The following is a 22,795-nucleotide window of genomic DNA, read 5'->3' on the forward strand; positions in this document are numbered from 1 at the left end:
CTAGTGGGGCCACCCCTGGCTTCCTTCCTTCCTTCCTTCCTTCCTTCCTTCTCTCTTTCCTTCTTTCTTTTTCCCAAGCCTAGCTGGCTGTCTGGATGCTAAAACCTTTATAGCTCTACAGAGAAGCACATGAGTCCATGTAGTAAGTGCCTGTCAACCATCAGCATCTCTAATTGCCATATGGGTAAAGAGGTAGGGACCGTGAGGTGTTCCTGGGAGATGGAGAATGTATGGAGGTACCCAGGCATGAACGAGAGGCACGAAATCATCACTGCAAGTCCCTCCATGTCACCCTCACAGCCTAGAGAAGCTCTGGGGAACAGTCTTGGTAGCCACCTCCTTCATTTTTACCCAAGGAAACATGACTTACTTGACACAATACAGATATCATGGAAACACCCAGGCTCGGTGTGAATTTGTTTTCCTGTCCATCCAGGCAGAAGAGGTCACAGTGAGGCCCAGCTTTCTTCCTCTACACCATGGGCCCACTGCCAAGGAAGTGGAGGGGTTAGTGTTACCTCGGCTAAGGCCTCCCATGTAGGTATCTCTTTCCTGCTATCATTACCCCACCCCCGTGCAGGGAGGAAACCTGAGGCTTTCGCCATCAGTTACTAGAGGCAGGTATAGGACTCAGGGTGCTTCTAAGCCAAAGAATGGCTGCATACTAAGCAGAGCAAATGACATTATGTTTAGGGCTATTTTACTAATAAATAGTAAGTATCCCATTGTCATGCAGTGATGGCTTTGCCTCTGGGACCACTAAGAGAGAGAGGGGAAGGAACACACTGGAAGGTTCCCCCCAGTCACTCGGTTTTCCTCTTCTACAGGACAATGAGCCTGCTGTGTCATTACTGGCCATTCCATTCTTGACAACCCGTGACTTTCCAAAGAGTCTAGAGATGTGGCACCCTGTGTACTTGTATGTCTTGTTATCAGGACCCCTTCCTGCCTTCGATCTGCTTGACCATGACAACCTTATGACACATTTAATTGGTCCTTTGAAGATGTCAGGGCTTCCAGAGTTAACCCATTCCAATAAAACACCCTTAATTTTGACTGGATCACACCCGGGCACCAGTAGGCCGTTGGCTAAGGATTGGGTCCTGACACAGGACGGGAAGGGGTGAGGCTAAGAGCAGAAAGGCGAGGTCTGGAAGGATATGAGGAACCTCCCTGCAGCCCGAGGTTGAGATGAACCCCCCACCCCAACTTCACCCCCACAGGGTCAAGGGCAGAAAGGAACAGGGGAAGCAGAGAGATACCGGGGTGGAAGGGGAAGGTGGCGATGGGGAAGGAACCATCACAAGCTCTCTGATCTTAATTCATTTTATTCTACAAAATGCTACTCAGTGGAAAGTAGGAAAGCCAACAAGACAACAAGAACATAAAACGAGAACAAACCCCGAGGGAAAATAAGTTTTAATATGTTCTTCCCTCCATAGCAGCAAGCTCTAAACAGCTTTCCTTAGTGCAAATACTGTAGGCTTGTGTCACACACAGTACACAGAACAACGCAACACACACCACCACAGATGCTTCTGAGCAGAGATACTCCTCAAAAATTTAAAACTATACAAAGATTTTTTGAGCACGTGGTCCTGCCTGGAGAATTCGACTAGAGAGACCCTCCTAGGACCATTTCACCATTACTGTAAAAACGGGACAAAAGGTCCCCAGAAAGGAAATTAGAATTCCCCATGGAGCCATAAAACCTTGTACAACTCGTTTGCCTCCAGGGTCTAATAGCAAATTTCACTGCACGTCATTGACATATCCCAAATACGGATGCATAAAGCTTGAGTTTCTACGATATACCAAAATACGATATATATACAACTCCCACTGCAAAAGAAACCCTGATACCTAGTCTTTATACAAAGTTGAATATTTTCTTCCTCAAAATCAAGTAACCACAAAGTAAAGTAAATGGAATTTTTTTTTAAATCATACAGAGAGTTAAGTTTTGAGAGACAGGGCCAGGGTCTTTCATTGTCTTCTCCTACAATGCAGATTTCTTAGGAGCCACTGTCCCCACAGGAACGACAATCGATCTTTGAAAACAGAACCTTTTTAATGCAGTTCACACGGCACAAGTCCACAAATCACTTTAGAAACAAAACGAAATAGAGAGTGTTATCCTAAGTTAGCACAAGTGGGGGAGAGAGAGACAGAGAAGGGGTGGGAACAGAGTCCTTTAATGCTATCTGTTTCTATTCAGGCTTGGAACAACACAAAGAAATGTAAACATTTAAAATAAATAATAAAATAAATGTCGATTTCTTCTCCCCTTTCCCTTCCCATACCCTCTGTCAAAATCTGACCCAGCTCCTCCTGAACATGTTGTGAGTACTGGATCATTGCAGACATTTGGTGAGGCGTGGCCAAAACACTAGAATCAAGAGGAGACACTGACTTAGCAGTAGGATGATCCTTAAAAAAAAAAAAAAAAAAAAAAAAGCTGCAGGAAGACGCAAGCATACACAAGTGTGGGAATATGAATGGGAACACAGGCACACACATGAACACACAATCACACGCGTGCACACACATGCATGCACACCACACACACACACTCACACACACACACACACACACACACACACACACACACACACACACACCTGACTCACACAGCCATGTCAATAAATAGTGAGATGCTGGCTTGAAGATAAATGCCAAGATAGCACAAAGCTGCAAGACCCTTTTACTTATAGTTTAAAAAGAAAGCCATACACAACACGTATCCTATTGGTCCACAAATTCTATGAGAACTAAGGTTGCCCCTTCAGCCACCCGAGGAGCACAAGCCAGGTAGGAGGAGTCTGAGGGGGAGGATCCTGGGATGGGCAGAGGATGAGTCTTTGAGGACCACTAGACTACAGGCACCCCCACCTAGGAGTCTCTGAAGAAAGCCCTCATTGCTTGGGGGCCTTCTAGATGGAGATAAACCCTTAGTCCCATCTTAAAAGAGGATACATATAAAAGTGCCTCATAGTGCCTGGCACACAGTAGGTGCTTATTCTTTTCCTCCCAACGAGGCCACATGAACGTCTGCTCAGAGAAGGAAGTCACTGTTAAAGATAAATGGTGACATCTCAAGGAACACTTTTGGTCTCTCAGGAAAGTGGGGAAAAATGAATCCAGATGCTTCAGATGTGCCTACGCCTCTTCCACTGGGAGTTACGTGGAAGCAGATAAGACTCTCTCTCCCCGAAGCCAGAGAAAGCTCCAGGCTCTGCTTACTGTTGGCTTGGAAAAGCTCCCATGACTGGTCACCATGGGTACCTTAGCCTGTGAAAACAGCAGTCTGAGTTCTCCAAACCCCCAGCCCCCTCCCCCAGGCAACAACTGGCTGCTTGGTGTTAGCTCCTGAAACTTCCTGAGCCTCACCTGTGCTCTACTCTTCCCTGTGCCATAGCTGTCCCTAGCGAGCCAGCCAGAGAAGGACTGTTCCCACACAAGTCTGGCGGCCACGACAGGACTGTGTTCCCTGCTAGCTGATTAAGGAGTGCCTGCCCTGTACTAACCCAGAGTTGCTCACAGTCCAGCCTAAGTCCATGACAGCTGAGGACACATGGGGAGGAGCATGTGTGTCCATGAGCGCAAAGCACCCACCTCCCCCCAACCCCACTGCAGCTGCTCCCTGAACAGGCAGCGAAGGACCTGATTCAGGAGTGCAGGCCTGCGTGAGTGACATATATGTGACCCAACTTGGACATCGAGCCAGGAGGAAGAGAACTGTGGTTACGCCCACAGGTTAGGTAGAAATATCTGGCTTTCCCCAGAAATCTCTGTCTTTGGAAAAGCCAAAAAGTCTTGTAGGACAAAGCAAGCAGGTCGGAAGGGAAGGTGACCTCAGGGACCTCTGAGGCCCAGTTAGCTGGCTGTGCTTTCTGGCACTGATGTCAACATAGCTTGAAATCTGAACTGAAAGCCAGACTTGGAGTCTCGGGGGTGTCCAACCAGGGCACCAAGTCACAGGCATGTGACCTGAATTGGTACCCATGCTATGGTCAGAAAGGGGCTTTGGGAAAGAAAAGATCAGGAAGCGGCTTCATCTCAGAAATACCCATAGGCAGGAGGGGCAGAGCTCCTGCTTGGCTCGAGATGATAAGGCTTCTCGGCTGAGACCGCCCAGGGTATTTTCCCAATTCCTCCAGGCCCGGCTTGGCTGTCTTCTGCTTCTAGGGCTCTGAGGCCAGCAAACCACCTGTTCTGTTTCCTCAGGAGCACTCCCCCACCCCCGCTCCCAGAGGCTCTGGGAGCCCAGAACGGCAGAGTACAAGCCAAGGCATACAGGAAAGAGCATAGTGAAACCATCTCCTTTCTCCTCCCTCTCTACTAAGCCAAGCCTGCTCCTTTTAGCTCTGCTGGGCTGTGTATGCTTCCCACATGGCTCCCAAGTCCTGTGTGTTCTGCACGCCTGTGTTTGTGGGAACGTGGGAACTTGGAGTGAGAAGGGCATCCCTTCTCTCTCAAAAGTCAGATTTCACCATTAGGTTTGAGTCAAATAACAGGGCTTTAGCTGGGTGGACAGGGATCTCGAGCAGAAGTACTAGGTCAGAGCATTAGCGCTAGAAACTAGTTCTGACCAGACTCCACTTCCAAACTGGTGTCAACAAGCAGTGGGGACAAAGGAAGAGAGAGGCAGGAAACAGGCCCTTGCTGGAGGCTGGGATACCCATGAGAACAGTGGTTCTTCTGCAGCAGAAAGGAACACACACTGGCTTTGATAAGAATGACATAGACACTCAAAGCCATCATTAGATATCCACGGGTGGTGTCGCCGTGAGATTAGGGATGAGCAGAGCACAGCAGGGCCTTGGAGTGATGTGTGGCTCCTAGGAAGGAGTGTTTCCCAAGTCTACAGAGAAGGGTCCAGGGGCAGAACGGCGAGGCAGTAATTACAAGAGACGCCCAGCTCAAGACACCAGGTGAAGGGAAGCTCACTAGGACAGCCATGTGGCTTTCTTGGCACAAATCCTGGCTTGGTAATTAGACGTTTGGCAAACCCAACCTGTGCCCTGGTTGTCGCTCTCACACCCTGTCTTCCGGCCAAGCTGATCCTCACAGAGATGTGCACCTCTGAGACTGGGGAGGAAAGGTCCTTGGTGTATCCCAGTGATGGCAGCATCGCCGGCTGAACTCAGGGAGCCCACGGTCTGTAATAACAGTGCACTGGGTGTGTGGGGAGGAAAGGTTCAATAATATTGCACTTTGACTGCCCCTTCGGGACACATCCGCCCCAGTGGAAGGGTCATCTGCTTCTCCAGCTCCAGAAATAAAAGCGCTTTAATATCTGGACCACCCAGATGAAATGTCATGGCAAATCTCATAAAAACCCAGAGGGAGCAGAAACTGATACTAGGGGAAGGAAGGGAAACCAAAAGGCACTGAGCATGCTTGGCGGGGCAGGAAAGGACACTGTCACTCCAGAGACAACGAATAACAAAGGGACAGGAGCCATCCGGGCCAGCTCGGGGGGCTTCAGAAGCGGGAGACAAGTCTGAGTCCACAAACCAAGTTCTCTGCGGCTTTTCAAGAAAGAGGATTTGCTTGCAAGATGCATGAGGGAGAGGGGTGTCCCAGGGCTTCTAAGAGAACAACCAGTGTCTCACCACTAAGTCCCATCGGGTGGGTCCCCAGAGCCAGGGACCCCTTTTGCCCTCGTTGCCCCGGAGTGCTTAAAGGTGCTGGTCCCTGGGAAGGGCAGTGATGAATGTGGACTCCTCCAGAGCTGGCCAGAGGAGCATGGGGTTACAGGGCCAGCAGTGTGGGGGAGTTCAAGGAGTCTGATGACTGGTCCCCACTGCTACTGCTTCTGCGGTGAGCCTTGGAACAGGACTCGGAGGGCGACGCAGGCGACTCCTGCTCCAGGACACTGGGGTAGGTGAAGACAAGGTTTGAAGTGCCCGGAGTGATGGCAGGTGTGGAGGTCACCACGATGGGGGTGTGCAGAGGCTCTTCCCCGTAGAAACCACCCCCAGCAATGCTAATGGGCTTGATGACAGAGCGCTGGGTCTTGTCCATCCCTGCTGAGGAAGAGGGGCTGTCCTCTTCAGGAGGCTCCTGTTTCACCACCACAGGGCCGACAGCACTGCCCGTACCGCGTAAGGACTGTAGCCCGGAGGTGGGGGGAGATCGGCGTTCCTCAGGACTGATTTTGCACACAGGGCCGTGAGCCACCAGCATGAACTCCAGCTTCTCCTTCTCCTTCTGCAGCTCAGCGATTTCTTTCTGCAGACCGGACTTCTCCTCCTCCAGCTCCTCTGTCTCCTGCAAGGGGGGAAAGGAGGGTGTGAGGGACAGAAGCCTGCAGGCTGACCTGAGGGGTGGTCACGGTCCAGGCATGAAAGGGAGATGTACGGTGTCCTCAGGGGACCTACCACAGCATCTCGAGCACCTGGCCAGAGAGTCAAGTGGGTGTGAGTCACATGGTGGCTCACAGTTCTTCTGAAGGAACAAAGTCGGCTTGTCGGGCAGGTGAATTAACATCTGGAGCTGCTGTAATTGAGCACTTCATGCCTCTCACTATGTCACGTATTTAACAGACACTCTCATTCAACCCTCCAGAAGTTTCTGAAGGCAGATGCTATCACCCACCCATGTTGAAGAGGAAACCAAGGTTCGGAGAAGTTTGGTTATTTGCTCAAAGTTATAGAGGTAGCAGAGAGTTAGCCAGACTTGAATCCTCGGGGCACGCGACTCCAGAGTCTGCGTGCTACTACATTCGACCCTTGTGGTGCCGGTACAAGCTTTGGGTCTCCCGGCAGACTAGCCTGGGATACTCATAGAGAAAGGAGGACTCTATTCAACTCTTTTTTACCATCTCAGTCCACCATCGCACACAGAGCATGAGGGAGAAGCTGTATGAGAGCAGACCCTCATGATAACACTCTACCCCCAGCACTGGAACGGACAGTGCCTGGCTTGTAATAAACACCCAGCCAACGCCTACTGAATCTCCCCCTCTCCCCTTATTTTGGTTTCTAAAGCTCCCTAAATCAGAGACCCCCAAGGTCTATGTGCCCAATAGAGAAGCGACAGACTGTGAGAGCCTGTGGGAATACTGAGGTCACCAGTGGGGGCCTCAACTCCCCTCAATACAAAGCCAGAGCAGCCATCAGTGCCTGCAGATTGGAATGGTGGGGGACACCAGCCTCCTTTCTGCTTTTTTCTCTAACACAGATCCCCATTCACAAATGCTGAGACACAGGCGAGAGCTTCATTAAGCACACTACGGTGTATTCCGGAGTGAAAACAAAAAAAAAAGTTTCCATTGGTCTCAAGGGTCTGATGAACGTCAGAGGCTTCCTGTGGAGGATGTGGCTCAGGGTAGCTGGGTCAGGACGTGGGGGAGGTGGAGAGGTAGGGTGTGAGACTTCTGGGAAGAGGGGAGGACAGTAGGGAGGACTTAAAGGAGTGGCTGTTCTGGGCTGGTGGTGAGGGATGCCCTGAGGGAGTCACAGTAAAGCCCAGCTCCTCAAAGAATGAGCTTAGCTATGGAGAGTCCTGCTGAGGGAGCCTCCCATGGTGGATGATCTCTCCCTGATCCACCTCATCTGGGAGGAAGAACTTCTAACCCCAACTGCCATCCCTACTCTGACAGCACCATAGGCTGTGACTACAGGGGTCATGGGATTCACCAAGTACATATTCTACTGAATGTTGATACTGGGGCATGAAGGAAACAGTTTAAAGTAGACACACTGTACGTGGAAGGGTTAAAGACATTCTCAACCTCTCTGCTGGCCAGATGACAATCTCCCAGCTCATCTCCTCGCTTTGAAAGCATTCTATACCAGGAGTCAGCACCGGCTTAGGACTCCCTCTACCATACGCTCAGCCCTTCCCTTAGCCAGACACAGAAGTGAGTTACGTGACATTGGTCAGGTACAGCTTAGAAAGAGCATGGGCCCCTGGGTCTGGGCAATTAGGGAGCATGGGAGGGTGACTCACAAGGACAGAATGACACTCTCTGCTCACCATAAAGATGGGGAACCTTCCTGCCAATGAAGGGTACACAAAAGCTCCAAGAAAATGTAACTCAACTAACATGTGACCCGTCTACACAAGGACACTTGCTCCCACCCAGCTCAAACCAGGGTTCCTCAGCCAGGCTGGGCCACCTTGGGCATGGGGGGAACTGGAACCCTGAGAAGGCTCGTGGAGAGGCAAATGTTGATGCACTTGCCCTAGCTCACCAGAACTGTCAACTCTTATCCAGAGGCCCCAGCGGGTCTGAGGACAGAGTGCACTCTGGTACTAAAGTGAGAAAATGGACCCGCAAGGGTAGTCTCCTCCTCTCCAGACAGTGGAGGTCAACTCTCATTCATTCATCTATCCTTTCTCTCCCACCACCACCCTCTCGATTAGCCTAATGTTGCCCCATGTCCTTAAAAGAGAAGGATGTCCCATCTCTCCTGACACATCATAAATACACCAATCATAAGGACAGGATTCGAAGGGCAGGAGCGCTCCAGCCCTCAGCCCGCCCTGAGCTCCCACGGCACACACAGCTCCTTACCGCCTGCAGCTTCTCCGTCAGCTCACGTCGACGGTTCCGACACTTGGCAGCGGCCAGCTTGTTTCTCTCCCTCCGGATTCGACGCTTCTCCTCCTCTTCGGGAGACAGCTATAGAGGCCAAGGTCAAGAGTCTCGGTCAGAATGGTACAAATGGATCGCAATGTTTTTAAAGACTGTACTTTAAGGAATGCAACCTGCTCTCTTAGAACGGGGGGGGAGGGGAGGAAAAAGGAGTGTAGCCGGTTCAAAGGTCATGGGGCACGAAGCCACTACTATGTGGCTGCCTGGAGAGAGCTTGTCACTGGATCCTCTGTGGAAGGTGGTTAAAGGGATAGCAGGTGAAGAGTGGGATTCAGGGCCCTGCACCAGGGCAGGAACTGTCAGTCAGCTCTGATTCAGAGCCTCAGGCAGGCAAGAGTCCTACCAGCAGGCCAGGCCTGGCCTCACCTGCTGTAGCAGCTCCTCCAGAGCTGGCTAACTCCCTCCTCCCTCCTCAGTCAGCTACTCTACAAGCCTCATTGCCCACCTTTGACTACGTAGTCTCCACACAGGTAAGCTGCATCTATGGAGGACGCATGCTTTGATGTTCTGTTCACCAGTAGGAAGGCCACGGGTATCACTCTATCCCCAACTCCCTCTGCCAACCCGAGTGCCAGTTTCTCACAGGTCCCCTGAGGACTCCCTAGGGGCCTGCCAACAGTGCTAGGCTGAGCAAGGGGGAAAAAGCAGCCTAGGCATAAAAGTCTCACTGTGCACCTTTTCTGCTTACTTGACAGTGACCTTCTATGTGACACAAGATTCCAGGAGTTGAGTCTGATTTGTGCACTACAGGAAGACCCCCTGCAGAGAGACCAGGAACTGGCTTCTTCCCCAGAACTGGTCAGAGACTTGGTCACACACAGTACCAAGGAGAGGGGCACGGGCCAAAGCCCAAGGCAGAATAAAGGGAAGACTACAATGTCAGCTACTAGACATTGATGCATACCTACTATGTGCTGATGCTCTGCTAAGGGCCTAAAAGATTCCAAGTACGGTAGGACCTGAGTCCTATGCTTCAAGGGACCCACAGAAGCTCAAGCCATCCCATAGAAGGAAGTTACCTAACTACAGACCACAACCCGAGGAACAAGCCATTTCTGCTAGCTGGGCCTAGACTGGGACCTGTAGGATGCTCCCTGCCACCTTAAGTGGCTGTGACACCATGAGTTACAAAGGAAAGCATGAAAGAGACCAAGGTCATTTTATCTACACAGAGGTGACCGCACAGGAGATCACAAGACCATTCAGCTAGCACACCAATCACTTGTCCCCAAACCTGTCTTGGTCCAAGGTTTACAAAGTTAAGCTACCAAGAAAGCCTGTGGCCCTGTGGTAGTCTTGGGTTGAGGTCTCTTCACAGGCCTACTCCCCCAACAACTCTCTCCTCCACCGCAGTCTTTACTGCTGAAGGAGAAAAAAATTAAAAAAATAAAATAAAAACCACTAAGCTTGGTCCACAGCATGCCTTCCTCCCACCTCTGTAACTTTCAGCCTTAGAGGTCTCTCCCTGTCTGGGGAGGTGTGGGGCAACTGTGGGTACTGTCGACATAGGAAATGTTCTGGGGTGGTGAGATCAACGTGGTTACAGCCTCAGTGTTGTTAACATCACCAGGGACCCACCCACAAGCCACACACGCCCTCCCCTCCCTTCTCCTCAGTCCCCACCCTGGGCTCAGAGAAGCCTCCTGGGCAGGCTCTGGAGGAGGTCATGAGGCACCAAGCTGACTCTTGGGACAAGCCTTAGAGTAGAAACAGGGGTGGAGAGTGGGGGTGGAGTGAGGGTGGGAGTGGGAACAAGCCACAGACAAGACCTTAGGGGTAGGAACCCAAGAGTCAAGGCTCCAGAATGTGGCTGCCATGAAAGATATTATAATGTGGTTAGTGGTCCTCTGACTGGCTCTCTCTTTCTCCCTGCCACAAAAGAAGGATGTCTCCAGACAGCTGGTCTTGAAGCACATCTAGGTGATGTGGCCTTGCAAACATCTAACCGAGGGTCCAAGTGGTGGGTCCCGGTCTCTGCTACTAACCCAGTATGACCCTGGGCCCTTCTCTCCAGGTCTCAGCTTCTTTTTTTTTTTTTTTTTTTTTTTTTTTTCGGAGCTGGGGACCGAACCCAGGGCCTTGTGCTTCCTAGGTAAGCGCTCTACCACTGAGCTAAATCCCCAGCCGCTCAGCTTCTTTATCTATGGGTTCAGGGGGAAATTTTGGAGGTGCAGTCCTTAATGCCCCTTCCAGAGGTAAACTTCTGAACGAAGTGTGAGGCAGCCCCAGCAGAGAACGAACATGCACACACCATACTTCAACGTCCTGCCAGCCCACAGGAGTCTGGCTGTCACTCAGCACCATTTATGACCTGTCAGTGGTTGTGACAGTTTGACCCAGTGATGGTCACGGCTTCAGCTTGGGAAGCACAATTACAAAGGACAGTGCTGTCACTGCTACACCACTTGTAGCTGTGACTAGGGGAAGCCCTCAGAAGGGGCCTGTAGCCTCCCACACCATGCAACTATAGTACAGGGTCTACTACCCATAGCTCTCAGGGGCCCTTCACCGGGACTCCAATGTTGTCCGCATGGATTGGCTGTGCGTGAGGTCCTACTGTGTCTTCAGGAGAGTGAGGTTGCCCTGGCAGTGGAGGGGTAAGCCCTGTAGCTCTGGGCATCCTTGGGTCTGCTGGCTCTGGACCCCTCAGTATGCACAGGGAGTCATGTTTACTGCTACTGGTACTAGGATATAGCAGACACTGGTGCCCTCGGGTGGGAACTGACAGGAGTTGGGGTGAAGGTTTCCACAGTTAAAAGGAAAGTTTCACCAGACGCACATTTGAAACGGAGGATGTATTACTGCTAAAGGGTTCCCGTGTCTGGGCTCACTACCGCAAGGCCTTGTGGGATGAGCACTGAGGAAGAATGCAAAGTCACGTGGGTGCTCATAGCCCTGTCCTATGACGCTCACCCAGTGGCTCCCCCTAAGGCTCAGGACTGGTACTACTACAGTAGGAAGCCATGACAGTTCCCGTCCACTGATCCTTCACACCTACAAGGTGCCCCAATCTCCCTAAGCACCAGCAGAACGTTCTACGTTCTACGTTCGCGAGTCCCTCCCTCCCCCAGCTACCGATGCTCCTCTCCACTAGCTGGAGGCGACATACCTGCTCATCTCTCCTTCTGCGGCCCACGGTGGTACCAATGGTCTTGATCACTCCTGGTCTGGGGAGAGCCATGTGCCCAGGGACTGATGCCAAGCCTGGCAGGGGGCTGTAGGGGTGCGAGCGCGGATAGGGGTTGGACATGGAGGTAATCACTGTGGGCTGTACCATCCACTGCAGGTCCTGGCTGGTGGTGATGGCGTTGATTGTGGGGATGAAGGCACTGCCTGAGCCAGGCATATCTACCCGGAACTTCTGAAACAAGGAGAAAGACATGACACTGAGCCAAGAAACGGCAGAGCAGGATGAGCGGAGCCAGAGCCAAGGCCGGACACCGTAGACTTCGAGGGCTTCCCTGGACAAGTCCCACATAGCCGAACCTTGAGCAAATCTCACCCATCCCTGGACTATGTGTCAGATCTGTTCCCTGCCTGGAGTCCTGAACACTTCATTCTCAGGGACTCAGGAGGAGGCAGCCATAACCCAAGTGACTTCCAGGACACTCTCGAGGCTGAGCTGCTCTCTTCCACCCTGCAGCCCTCCAGCATACATATCTGCAGGATGTTTCAACGGGGCCTCCTGGGCCTCTGAGTCATCTACCAATTATTCCCCAGGGTACCAGCGCAGGACACGTCTCTTGGAGATTTGCACACCGGTAGATCGAGAAAGATTGCCACGCATATACTGTGTCTGCTTGGTGCTTTCTAAGGAAGTTCGTGGTGTGCCTTAAAGCCTATCTGATCAAGGTCAAGTTGAGAAGGCTGAATCCTCATCTCTCTGTTTATTGGAGTCTACTCTCAGTGGATGGGACTGTGGCCCGTGAGTCTGTCTTTGCAACCAGACTTCCTACTGTTGTCCTTGACCCTGTATCTTCCCCCTTTACTGACACCTTGCTTGGGGCAGATGTGCTGTGTCTAACTCTATTTTCCTGGGCTCACAGATGTGTCGGACGGGATGCTTTGGTGCTGGCAACTCAGAGGTTTCCCTCTGTCTCTCCCTTAATCTACATCAGGACCCTGTTGCAGAGCTCTGTGCGCTACGGGATGCCTTACATTTAAACCCCAAGAAGATGGAGCACCAAAGCACAGTACCTCAGGCCCCTTGGCTACTCCGTTTCTGGAGCTGTTAGGTCAGAGCCTAGGCCCCAGTAGCACTAACTACGTAGGCTCCTCGCCCATCCCCAGTTGGCCAATTAAACAGTAATGGGGGAAAGTGGGGAGATTTATTTTATGTGACCATATTAAGGAAAGGAACAAAGGGACCCAGTGACCCCCTATCCCTCAGTCTGTCTTCAGGATCAGGACATAAGGTTGGTGTTTAAATAGAGGGCCAAGGGATGCATAGCTAAGTAGCCCCGGTCAGGATGTGGTCCTGCACATCACCACTATCTCCAGTCTATCCTGCAAGGTGCTCTGACAGGTTGTCCTACTGTGCGAAGACCCTTTCCTTCTCTCAGCATAAGATTCCTGGGACAAATCCAGTTTCTTAGGGACCATCGTTTCTGTGGCCTGACACCTGAAACGGAGGGGCACAAGTGTCTTCCTTTAGAAAGTCTTTCCTCATGCCAGGATGTCGACAGCTGGCCTTGACTCTTCCTTCTCCAGGACAGCTCCTGGAAGGTGAGAGGGGCAAAAGGGGAGCCCCTCCCATTTCCAGCAGTTCAGGAGAAAGCGCTCTATGGTCCCAGTCAAAAACCCATCTTCGGACCATCTGTGTCCGCAAGAACATCTTGCAGCTTGCCCCCTAGTCTCATGGGTAAAATGACAGTCGTAATAGGTAGCACTTCCAGAATGACAGACACCATGCTAATGTCTTGCCTAGATTCCCCTCTGAGGTAAGTACCCCATTACATTCATCTTAAGGGCTGCAACAGTCAGAGAGAGATCAAGCCACTTACCCAAGGCCTTACTGCTGCAAAGCTGTGAGATCAGAATTCAAACACAGTTCAGCATGACTAAGACAGGAGCCTCTCAGCATGGTGCCACAAAGATTTCTCTAGTCCTCTTTCTTCCTCAAAACCAGAGCTTCCAGGGACTAAGCCACTACCCAAAGACTACACATGGACTGACCCTGGACTCTGACCTCATAGGTAACAATGAATATCCTAGTAAGATCACCAGTGGAAGGGGAAGCCCTTGGTCCTGCTAAGACTGAACCCCCAGTGAACGTGATTGTTGGGGGGAGGGCGGCAATGGGGGGAGGATGGGGAGGGGAACACCCATAACGAAGGGGAGGGGGAGGGGCTAGGGGGATGCTGGCCCGGAAACCGGGAAAGAGAATAACACTCGAAATGTAAATAAGAAATACTCAAGTTAATAAAAAAATTAAAAAAAAAAAACAGCTTTGAGTGCTAGAGTTCCAGCCTGTGCTAAGGATCCCTTCAGATCTCCCCTCTCACCAAGGAGGTCCCATAGACTGGTTCCACCCAAAAGGAAATCCTGCCATGAGCCCAGGAGCTATAGTAGCCTCCGCCTGGTCTAGTCAGAGCAATCAAAACTAGGGAAATTGGAAGTGACCACTTTTGCAGTATTTATCCCTGCCGATAATATCATAGGTTCTGGTATGAAAGTAAAGTGAAGCCTGCACACACACACACACACACACACACACACACACACACACACACACACACACACACACTGTACCTGACAGAGCTGACAGACCCATCCTTACATACCATCCTGCCACCGCCTGACGACTCCGGTCTGCATGGAAGAACATGACTGCCTCACTTCCCAGATTGCCCCAGTGTAGGGAAGCTGCCCAGTGCAATGGATTCTGGGATTTTATCAGGGAGGTTGTCCAGTGGCCAGTCTAGCCAGTTCAGCTATACCACTGAAGGCTAAGGTAAGGAGGGGTGGTTTTGTTTCGGAACCAAGAGTTGACTGAAAAGAAACAGCTATGCCATACTTGGAAGTTCAAGATTACAAATCCTAGCTATTCAAGGAGACTGGAGCAGAAGAATAAGAAAACAAAACAAAACAAAACCAAAAAACAACAACAACAACAACAACAACAAAAAACATCCAAGGCCTTTCTTAGCTGTAAAATGAGTTCAAGGCCAGCCTGGATAACTCTGTGAGACCCTCTCTCAAAATATAAAAGGGACTAGAGTACTCACTTAGCATGCACAAGGCCCTACGTTCAGTCTGTAGTACCGAGAGGGAGGGCGAGAGGGAAGGGGGCACATTTGGTGTGAATCAGGTGTGTGTTTCTCTGGGGCTACAAGGAGGCCTGAAGGATGAGCTGCCCTGAGCCAGTCACTGACGACTCAATTCTGGGACAAAAGAGAGCATATTGATTCTGAACTTCCTGCATTGTTTCAGGGATTAAAGCCATGGCTACTGTAATCACAGGCTGCAAAGCACATAAGTGGTTCTCAGCCTGGCTAAGAATGTTCTGAGGAGCTTGTAAAACTCGGCAACGTCGGAGCCTCATCATTAGCGTCTAAAATAATTGTTCGGGGGTGGAGCCCCATTACAGGTACTTTTTCAGACTCCAAGGAAATTCTATTATAACACGCAACCAGGGCAGGAAAACATTGCCCCAAACAAACGGAAGGCACTACAAATCGTCACCATCACCGCCGCTGCTGCCACCAGCAACATCACGTCACCCCATGATGCAGGTCTGTGCACAGGCTAGCTCTTGGGGGAGTCGCCAGCTTCCTACTTTCGGAGGCACCCAACTTTGTATTCTATTATTTTCCCCAAGACAGGTCCTCAGATAGAAGAGGTACCCAGGGCAATGGCCTCATGTGACCATCTCCTCCTCGAGGGCAGCTGTTAGCTCTCCTTTTAGGACAGCATCTAAGAAATACTCTCATTCCAAAGAACAACCGTGTGCCAGTTTTAGGCTTGAGGAAGGAAGCAGAAAACCCGAAGCGAGCTGGAAGACTAAGATTCCTCAGGGATGGGCAGGTGCCTCCCAGCTCCTCTCAGGCCCTCAACACACACACACACACACACAGTTTCCCGGTAGACACCAGCCAGATTCCTCTCAGCGATGGCTTGGTCTAGACAAAACAAAGCGGCAATAAAAACAAGGCGGGAGGTAATGACTGCCTCTGAATCGCATGTACACCTTGTTTCAGACAGAGGGTAAGCCATCTGGATAACACGCCAGCTCCCAACTGCAAGAAAAACAATGTCCTGTCCCCAGAGGGGACTGAGCCCTGATAAAGCAGGCTTTTGTCTCCAAAGGAGCCTCTTGGAGAGACGCACAAAAGTTTCAATTAGATCTGGCAGATGGGTCTTGTCTCAACTCCAAACGTGTTATTCCGAGAGTGGCACTTGGATATGAGAGAAGAGATAAGACTAAGGGTCTGTGGTCTCGGAAGTGAGCCTGACACCCTCCTATGCCAACCGACCAAGAATGGCCCAAACATCCCACAAAGGGGGCACGGAGTCACGATTCCCACCAGGGAGCTCACACTGAAGAGAAAGAAACCAAGACAGCTTTCCAGCCACAGGGCAAGGTTGTGACCGTGCCAGGTACAGTGTGGCAGTGACGGGGAGGTGCTGGGTTGGGGGGACACAAGAGGTGGCCAGGGGCACAGTTCTCTTGGGGTATAAGCCCCTGGAAAGTTCTTCCTTTGGGGACAGAACTGAAATGTTGGGTGGCTACGTGGCATTCAGCCTAGCAGAGCTTCTAAGTACTTAAAAAAAAAAAAAACTGTGTCTCCCTGTCAACTTTTGGGTAAATGTCTATAAAAGGACAAACGGCCCTCATAGACCTCCCAGAGCCGAATCTGGTGAGCTCCGCTCGAAGAAGCCAGAGGGGAGAAAGTTTTAATCTTTCTGGGCCTAAACCATCTGTGTTGCAACTCTGCTCCACCATTACAGAAGGGAGCACCAGTAGGGAATATGTGAGCAAATGGGCACCCCTGGACCTCATTAAACTTCACTTACAAATACAGCTTGGTCTGCTAGGCTCAGGTTGGAGAGAAACAAGAGAGAGGAACAAGCAAAAACCAACCAAAAAACAAACAAAAGAAGAGATACCCTTCTCACCCGGGAAACCAAGGAGATGGAAGTCACTCGCCAACTTGGACCTCCAGACCCTGAGCAAAAGTTCAAATCCCTACAAGCTTTGTTGTGGGTCCTTGGGGGTTTGGGGACTTCAGTGTTATCCAGTAGCATTCTGTGCTTGAGGCACAATGGACTGCTCACTTAGTGAGTGTGCTGTCAGTCAGAGGTCAACTCAGTCGGCCAGAGAAGTCTCTCAGCACAGAAGCTGCTGGCTTGGAAAACAGTCATTCGGACTGAACAACAGGACCTTGGGTTCGGAAGGAATTATACCTCATAGTCTTGCTGAAGAGTCTCAGAACAAGTTTAGACCACCATCCCTATGGCTTACTTTGATGGAGGCTCTCCCAGAGTCCTGAGCTGGGTAGGCAGAATTTAAATAGAAGTCAAGCTTGGTGTTCTTGGCCTGTCCTCTTAGCCAGGTCCTTCTTGGACCCCAATCATACAAGACATGAACCCGTGGACCCTGAAACCTGCTCCACCAGGCGGGAAGGTGAGCGCACCATCTAGGACAGACCTGGTCTAGATCCTTTCTATAGCTTCAACTAGGGAAACCCAACACCCCAGCAGACTGGGGGGAGGGGGTAAAGGGCAATGTTCTCTTCACACTGCTTAGGCCCAACACCAACATCAGGCAAGTGTGTGTTCACTGAGCCTGGGTGCCTTCCTTGCACAGCCTCTAGTACAGCATTACGCTGGCTATCACCTTGACCTCTGGCCTTTCTCGTCGAAGGAAATACCATTTGTGTCACAATGGAAATAGCTGTTAATAACTCACAATTTCCAAACTTCTACACTGTACAAATGTATCACGGGGGACCTATCCCCCACCAGTCTCTTCTCTGTCCCAGCTTCATGTGAAAGAACTAGTCTTGCCAGTGGTACTTCGCTGACTGGATGAAGGAAAGCCAGAAACATAAAGAAGCAGAGCTCCTCCCCTCCTCCGTGGGGTGTTATCCCCAGGTCTCCCCATCCCTTGCTCTTTCTGGCAAGAGCCCCACTCCTGAATTGGAGAATCCCTCCTCTCACCCATCCTCCAAGTTCTGCGGTCAATCAGACCAGGCTTGCCCACCCTGTTTCCCATGTCTTTCTTGACTCTTGTCAGGACCCCACCCCCCATCGTACAAGACATGAACCTGTGGACCCGGTAGCCTGCTTCCACAGGAGGGCTAGTGGTCCGTCATATCTCTCTCCTCTCCTCTCTTCTCTTCTTCTTCTTCTTCTTCTTCTTCTTCTTCTTCTTCTTCTTCTTCTTCTTCTTCTTCTTCTTCTTCTTCTTCTTCCTCTCTCTCTCTCTCTCTCTCTCTCTCTCTCTCTCTCTCTCTCTCTCTCGGAAGCCCAGCGACATCGGCCACTTGACAAGGCTGATTCAGAGTTGTCACTGGCTCAGTTTGCTGAGAGGGTCAAGTTACCAAGCGGGATTTGGGACAGATACATTGACCTCAATCAGAGCAGCTGACATTATTTTGATATGCTGAGGTCACAACTCGCCACCTACAATAGAGACGAGCTATGTCTACCCAGCAATGAGGCTAAGTTTTCCCTTTCGACACATAAACCAGAATCTTCCTGTGCAACAAAGAGAAAAAAAATGTCCAAGGCATCAACGCAAAGATGCTGTCAGCAAGGGGCCATTTTGTGGGCTCGGAATGGGAGGACCTCTTTCCAAATGAACTCTGGAGACTGAGAAGCAACAAGACTCGGGGTCTCACTCTATACTGGACCCCAAGTCTGTCCATTCCGACTTCGTGTGTCAGACTTAATTCCAAAGACTTCCTGGTCATTTTCAAATATCAAATTCACCATTCAAGGGAAGATTTGTTAGCAAGGAGAATTTTTTAAATGCACCGAGAAAAATAAAAACAAACAAACAAACAAACAAAAAACCCCAGTATTGCAAAGCCCTTGAGCCCAGCAGCCTCAGTCTTCAGCTAAGCATATAGTCCAGCAAGGGTGGAGGAGACCAGTGATGATGGTGATGATGGTGATGATTGTGATGGTGATGATAGTGATGATGGTGATGGTGGTGGTGATGGTGATTATGATGATGATGGTGATGATGATGGTGATATGTGTGATCTATGTGTCTAGGCTTTGGCGTGTTTGTAGTAAGAAAAAAACAAAACAACAAAAAGCCCCCAAAATCCACCTCAAGCCTTCAAAATTTATATTCAGTGTGAATAACAAGACAGGCAGAAATACAATAAGGGAAATGCACTCAGGGTTTTGGAAAGGAAAATTCACCTGCCACTCAGACAGTGTATGACTACTCCTTCATCCCGTGGTGGTAAGGAACTGAAGGGCACTTCCACCACCAGGGATCCCCAGAACAGACGCATTCCTGGGGTAACTGTGTGATCCTAATTTATAACATCTGGAAGATCAAGGGAAATGAACAGAGAGAAAGCACCAGACCCCTAATTTGCATCTCCCTTCCCCAACATTCCTCACGCAAGCACATAGGGAAAACATCCTTGGGTATTTGAAAACACCATGGGGAGGGCACCCTTGTGAACAAGAGAAAAGCACCCTTTTTTCCAAACAGGCTTTATTTAAAAAATATATATAGAGAGAGATTTTTTCTTAAAAAAAAAACTCCACTTTAATTCAAGCCATTTGTGGTTAGTTATTGTTAAATATACGGCACTTGTTTGCCTTAACTAAGAAGAAAAATTCTAAGAATTTGGAAAACTAACCAAGTTTAACACTCTGGAGACTGGAAAAATACATTCTCAGGATAGTTCTTCCAAAAATGTCCTGTAGGGGGCACTAGTGGGGTACGGTTGAGGCTGACTTGGGAAATCACAGTCATTTCTGGTAAAAGTTGTTTGATGTGAGGAATGTCCCAGCCTGGTACAGTTGGCAAAAGTTCACTCTGGGGAATTTTGTGTGTGTGTGTGTGTGTGTGTGTGTGTGTGTGTGTGTGTGTGTGTGTGTGTGTGTGTACACGCCTGTTGGGAGAATGTGGCAGAGGGAAAAGGTTGGTCTGATATTCTCTGTTCCAGAAGGAAATGTCCTTGACTTACTCTCACAAGTCATCAGAACAGATAGCCACCTTGGAAAAGTTCCGTGTCTTGTTTTGTTTTGTTTTTCATTTGAAGGGGGCCTGGCTGAAGAAAACAAGTTATGAAATGACCTATGTTTGTGTAACTGGCTGGATTGCGTAATGCCAGGGCCCTGAAACCGTAACAGCCAAGGAGCAAGGCACAGCATATATCTGGAGGTGTTGTCCCAGGGAAAAAAAAGAAAATCACAACAATGAAGCAAACTCCAGGAGCGGGAGGGACATCCAGCTATCTCCAAGAAAATGGAACTGCCGGCGATTAACCTTTGAGATTGAGATTACAGCTACAGCAGGAAATATTTTTCATGTTCCGAGTTCCTGCCATGTACACCAGGCAGAGGTCTTAACAAAGCTGTCTGCTTCCCAAGACCTTATGAAGTTAGACAGAGAGGGGAAGTGGCGGGCAGCAAACATATCGGGGACACAGGACCCCACAAACAAGGAGAACAGGGAAAACCAGGAACATCTCACAATGATTGGTCTACAGTGCTACCATAAAGGAGGAAGGCCCAGTCACTAACTGCCAGGAAATCTTCCCGGTCCCCGAGAAGGCGGCTGGGAGCAGAGTTGATTTCAGACTTAATCTGGCATGTAATAAAGTTACCTTGAACCCAGATCAGGGTGCGTCGTAGCTCGGAGTTGGGAAGTAAGAAAAGCAGACGCCTATCATTGGGACCACAGAACTGTTTTTGCAGAAAGTCAGAGCAGGGAAGAGAAAGCCCTCCTCCCCTTCCCCATCTCCCACCCACTACATGGGCAAGGAGCAGAGAGGCCAGGCTGAGAGTTGGCTGAAGTGGCCAATGCCTCTGGTTTGAAAGACTTTTTGCTCCTGCCGCTGAGCAGAATGGGCAGCCGGACCTGAGAATCCCATGCACTGGTTGTTGCTAATTGCAAAATCCTCATGTGTTACAGCATGCTAGGAATTAGCCAACAGCTGCTTTTTGCTTGGGTAATGAGGCCCCATTACACACGGCTGGACGGAGCTCTCTTCCTTCATCCGAGCATCGGTTTCCTGTCTGATTTGCTTCCAAAACAGGGAATTGCCTCTGCTTACATCCTGGGCTCAAAGCCCTAGTGACACAGATTATTCAGTAGGGGCACTGATGTCCGGTCTGACTTCATCCAGGCCAGGAGATTGTACTATGTCAGTCAGTGCTCACTGCCTTGGTCTCATTAGTGGAAGAAACAGAAGAAATTCCAGGCTCCTACGATGATTGGGAAGGAGAGGTACCTGGGGTAGGGTTATTGGATTGGAAAGTAGGGGAACAACAGGTATAAATGACTCTAAATCCATTGGTGAATGATGTTTGGATTCAGCCCAAAACACCAACTGCACAGGGACACAAATATAAGCAACTACTTTTGAGATGTGATTTTGTGCTCAGTGGTAAGGGTTCATTGACTGCACCCTCAACGCTTAGACCAGGCTATCCACAGGGGGTGCTTAATAGGTATGGGGGAGGGCGGGTAGAGAGAACACACAGAAAAGCCATTTGTAAGGACTCTTCAGACATGGGACATTACTTTGAGAGATGCCTTTCTCATCAGATTACAAAGAAACCCATATTTCTATATTTCTCAGCTCAGTTCACCCCTCCCTGGAAGACCCCTGACCTCTAAAGGTCAAAGTCAAGGCCATAGCCATTGGCTTATGGAGTAACTCATGCTGCAGCCAGCTTGTCTAGGAACTCCCAATGCTGGCTGAGGTGGGCTTCAGGTGGCAGGGAACCTTGTGTGTGCATGCAATTCCCTCGCAAGTTCTTGTATGCGGTTCCTGCTACACAAGTCAGATACCCCACGGCCCCCCACCGCCCCACCAGTACCTACAGAGACATAGATTACAGGCAAGATCCCTCAGTGCAAACCAGTCTGGCTGCTTTAGAAAAAGAGTTGTTTTTCTACTTCTAAAACCACTCAGGAGCCCAAGTGATGTCTCTCTCTCCCACTTCTCTCTGACAGCTTCTTTGCCCCAGTACCCCCAAGCCCCTCAAGGATCTGCTCCGGGGGAAATACAGGCTCCTGCCCAACCCTTACCGGAAGCTGGAGGGGGGGTATCACAGAAGGTGTCAAGAGCCAATCAAAGCCAGCTTCTTCCTTACTGACCTTCGCACCTAATTCCCAGAGGCAACCCTCGTCCTCACTCCCAATCACTTGAAGGAGCCCAGCCTTGTTTCTGAGCCCCCAAGCCTTTTCAGAAAACAGCTAAGATCGAAGAATAACAGAAGAAAGAAGGGTTAAAAAGCCTTCCCCCGCAGGGTCCTTTCGGTTGGGAGGGGCTTAGAGGGTGCAAAGATTTTCTTGCCTATCCACTACCTAGAAAGAGGAAGGTGAAAAGGAAGGCAGAGCGGCTCGGAAGGAGGCAACAGGCTTCCCGGAGGGGACCTGCAGTATCATGAGCTTTTCTGGAAAATTAAGTAAGAAAAGGGGGAGAGGGTGTCGTTGGCTCTCCAAGCCCACTCTCCGCTTGTTTAAAAAAAGTGGAGGGGAGGGGCGGAACAGAACAAAACCCCACAACTTACAGCGGTGACCCCTAAGTATTTTTCTAGCTTAGCGAGGAAAGGGAAAAGACGGAGGTTGGGGGTGGAGGCACTGGGAGCGAGAAGAGGGAGTCTGCCCGCGCCGCCAGGTGCACCCCGGCCCGCACGTACCTGCTGGCCGCCGCCACCGCTGGAGTAGGACTCGGCGTGCGCAGGAGAGCCACTGCTGCCCCGGGACGAGGTGTCAAAGTTCCCGGGATAATCCTGGTACATGATCCGCGGTGGGGGCCGGAGAGGAAACAGGGTGGTTTTCTTCCCCGCCCTCGCCGCGGCCGCGCACAGTTTGCTGCGCGCTCGCTGGTCCACCGGCCCGGCCGCGGACTGGGCTTTTCGCTCCCGGGCTGTCCACCCAACCCAGGCAGACAGGAGGCAGCGACACTCGGGAAATGACCCCCCGATCGCCGCGCACCGCACTTCGTTTCTGCTCTGCAAGCTCCGCGGAACCGGTTGTCC

General features: G+C 50.6%; 1 protein-coding gene across 2 annotated transcripts; it reads right to left on the minus strand.

Annotated features, from left to right (window-relative positions):
- Positions 1-5,274: 5,274 nt before the first annotated feature.
- Fosl2 (FOS like 2, AP-1 transcription factor subunit) lies at positions 5,275-22,617 on the minus strand. Of its 2 annotated transcripts, NM_012954.2 has the most exons (4): positions 22,454-22,617; positions 11,718-11,969; positions 8,528-8,635; positions 5,275-6,276 (listed from the first exon to the last, which is right to left on the minus strand). In NM_012954.2, exons 1-4 carry the CDS (start codon positions 22,553-22,555, stop codon positions 5,758-5,760), a joined length of 981 nt encoding a protein of 326 aa, NP_037086.2. In that variant the 5' UTR covers positions 22,556-22,617; the 3' UTR covers positions 5,275-5,757. The 2 variants fall into 2 exon arrangements, with proteins under 2 accessions (NP_037086.2, NP_001013164.1); NM_001013146.2 differs by lacking the exon at positions 11,718-11,969.
- Positions 22,618-22,795: the final 178 nt, after the last annotated feature.

Source organism: Rattus norvegicus, chromosome 6, assembly GCF_021556685.1.
Source record: "Rattus norvegicus strain SHRSP/BbbUtx chromosome 6, alternate assembly SHRSP_T2T, whole genome shotgun sequence".
Classification (NCBI taxonomy): domain Eukaryota; kingdom Metazoa; phylum Chordata; class Mammalia; order Rodentia; family Muridae; genus Rattus; species Rattus norvegicus.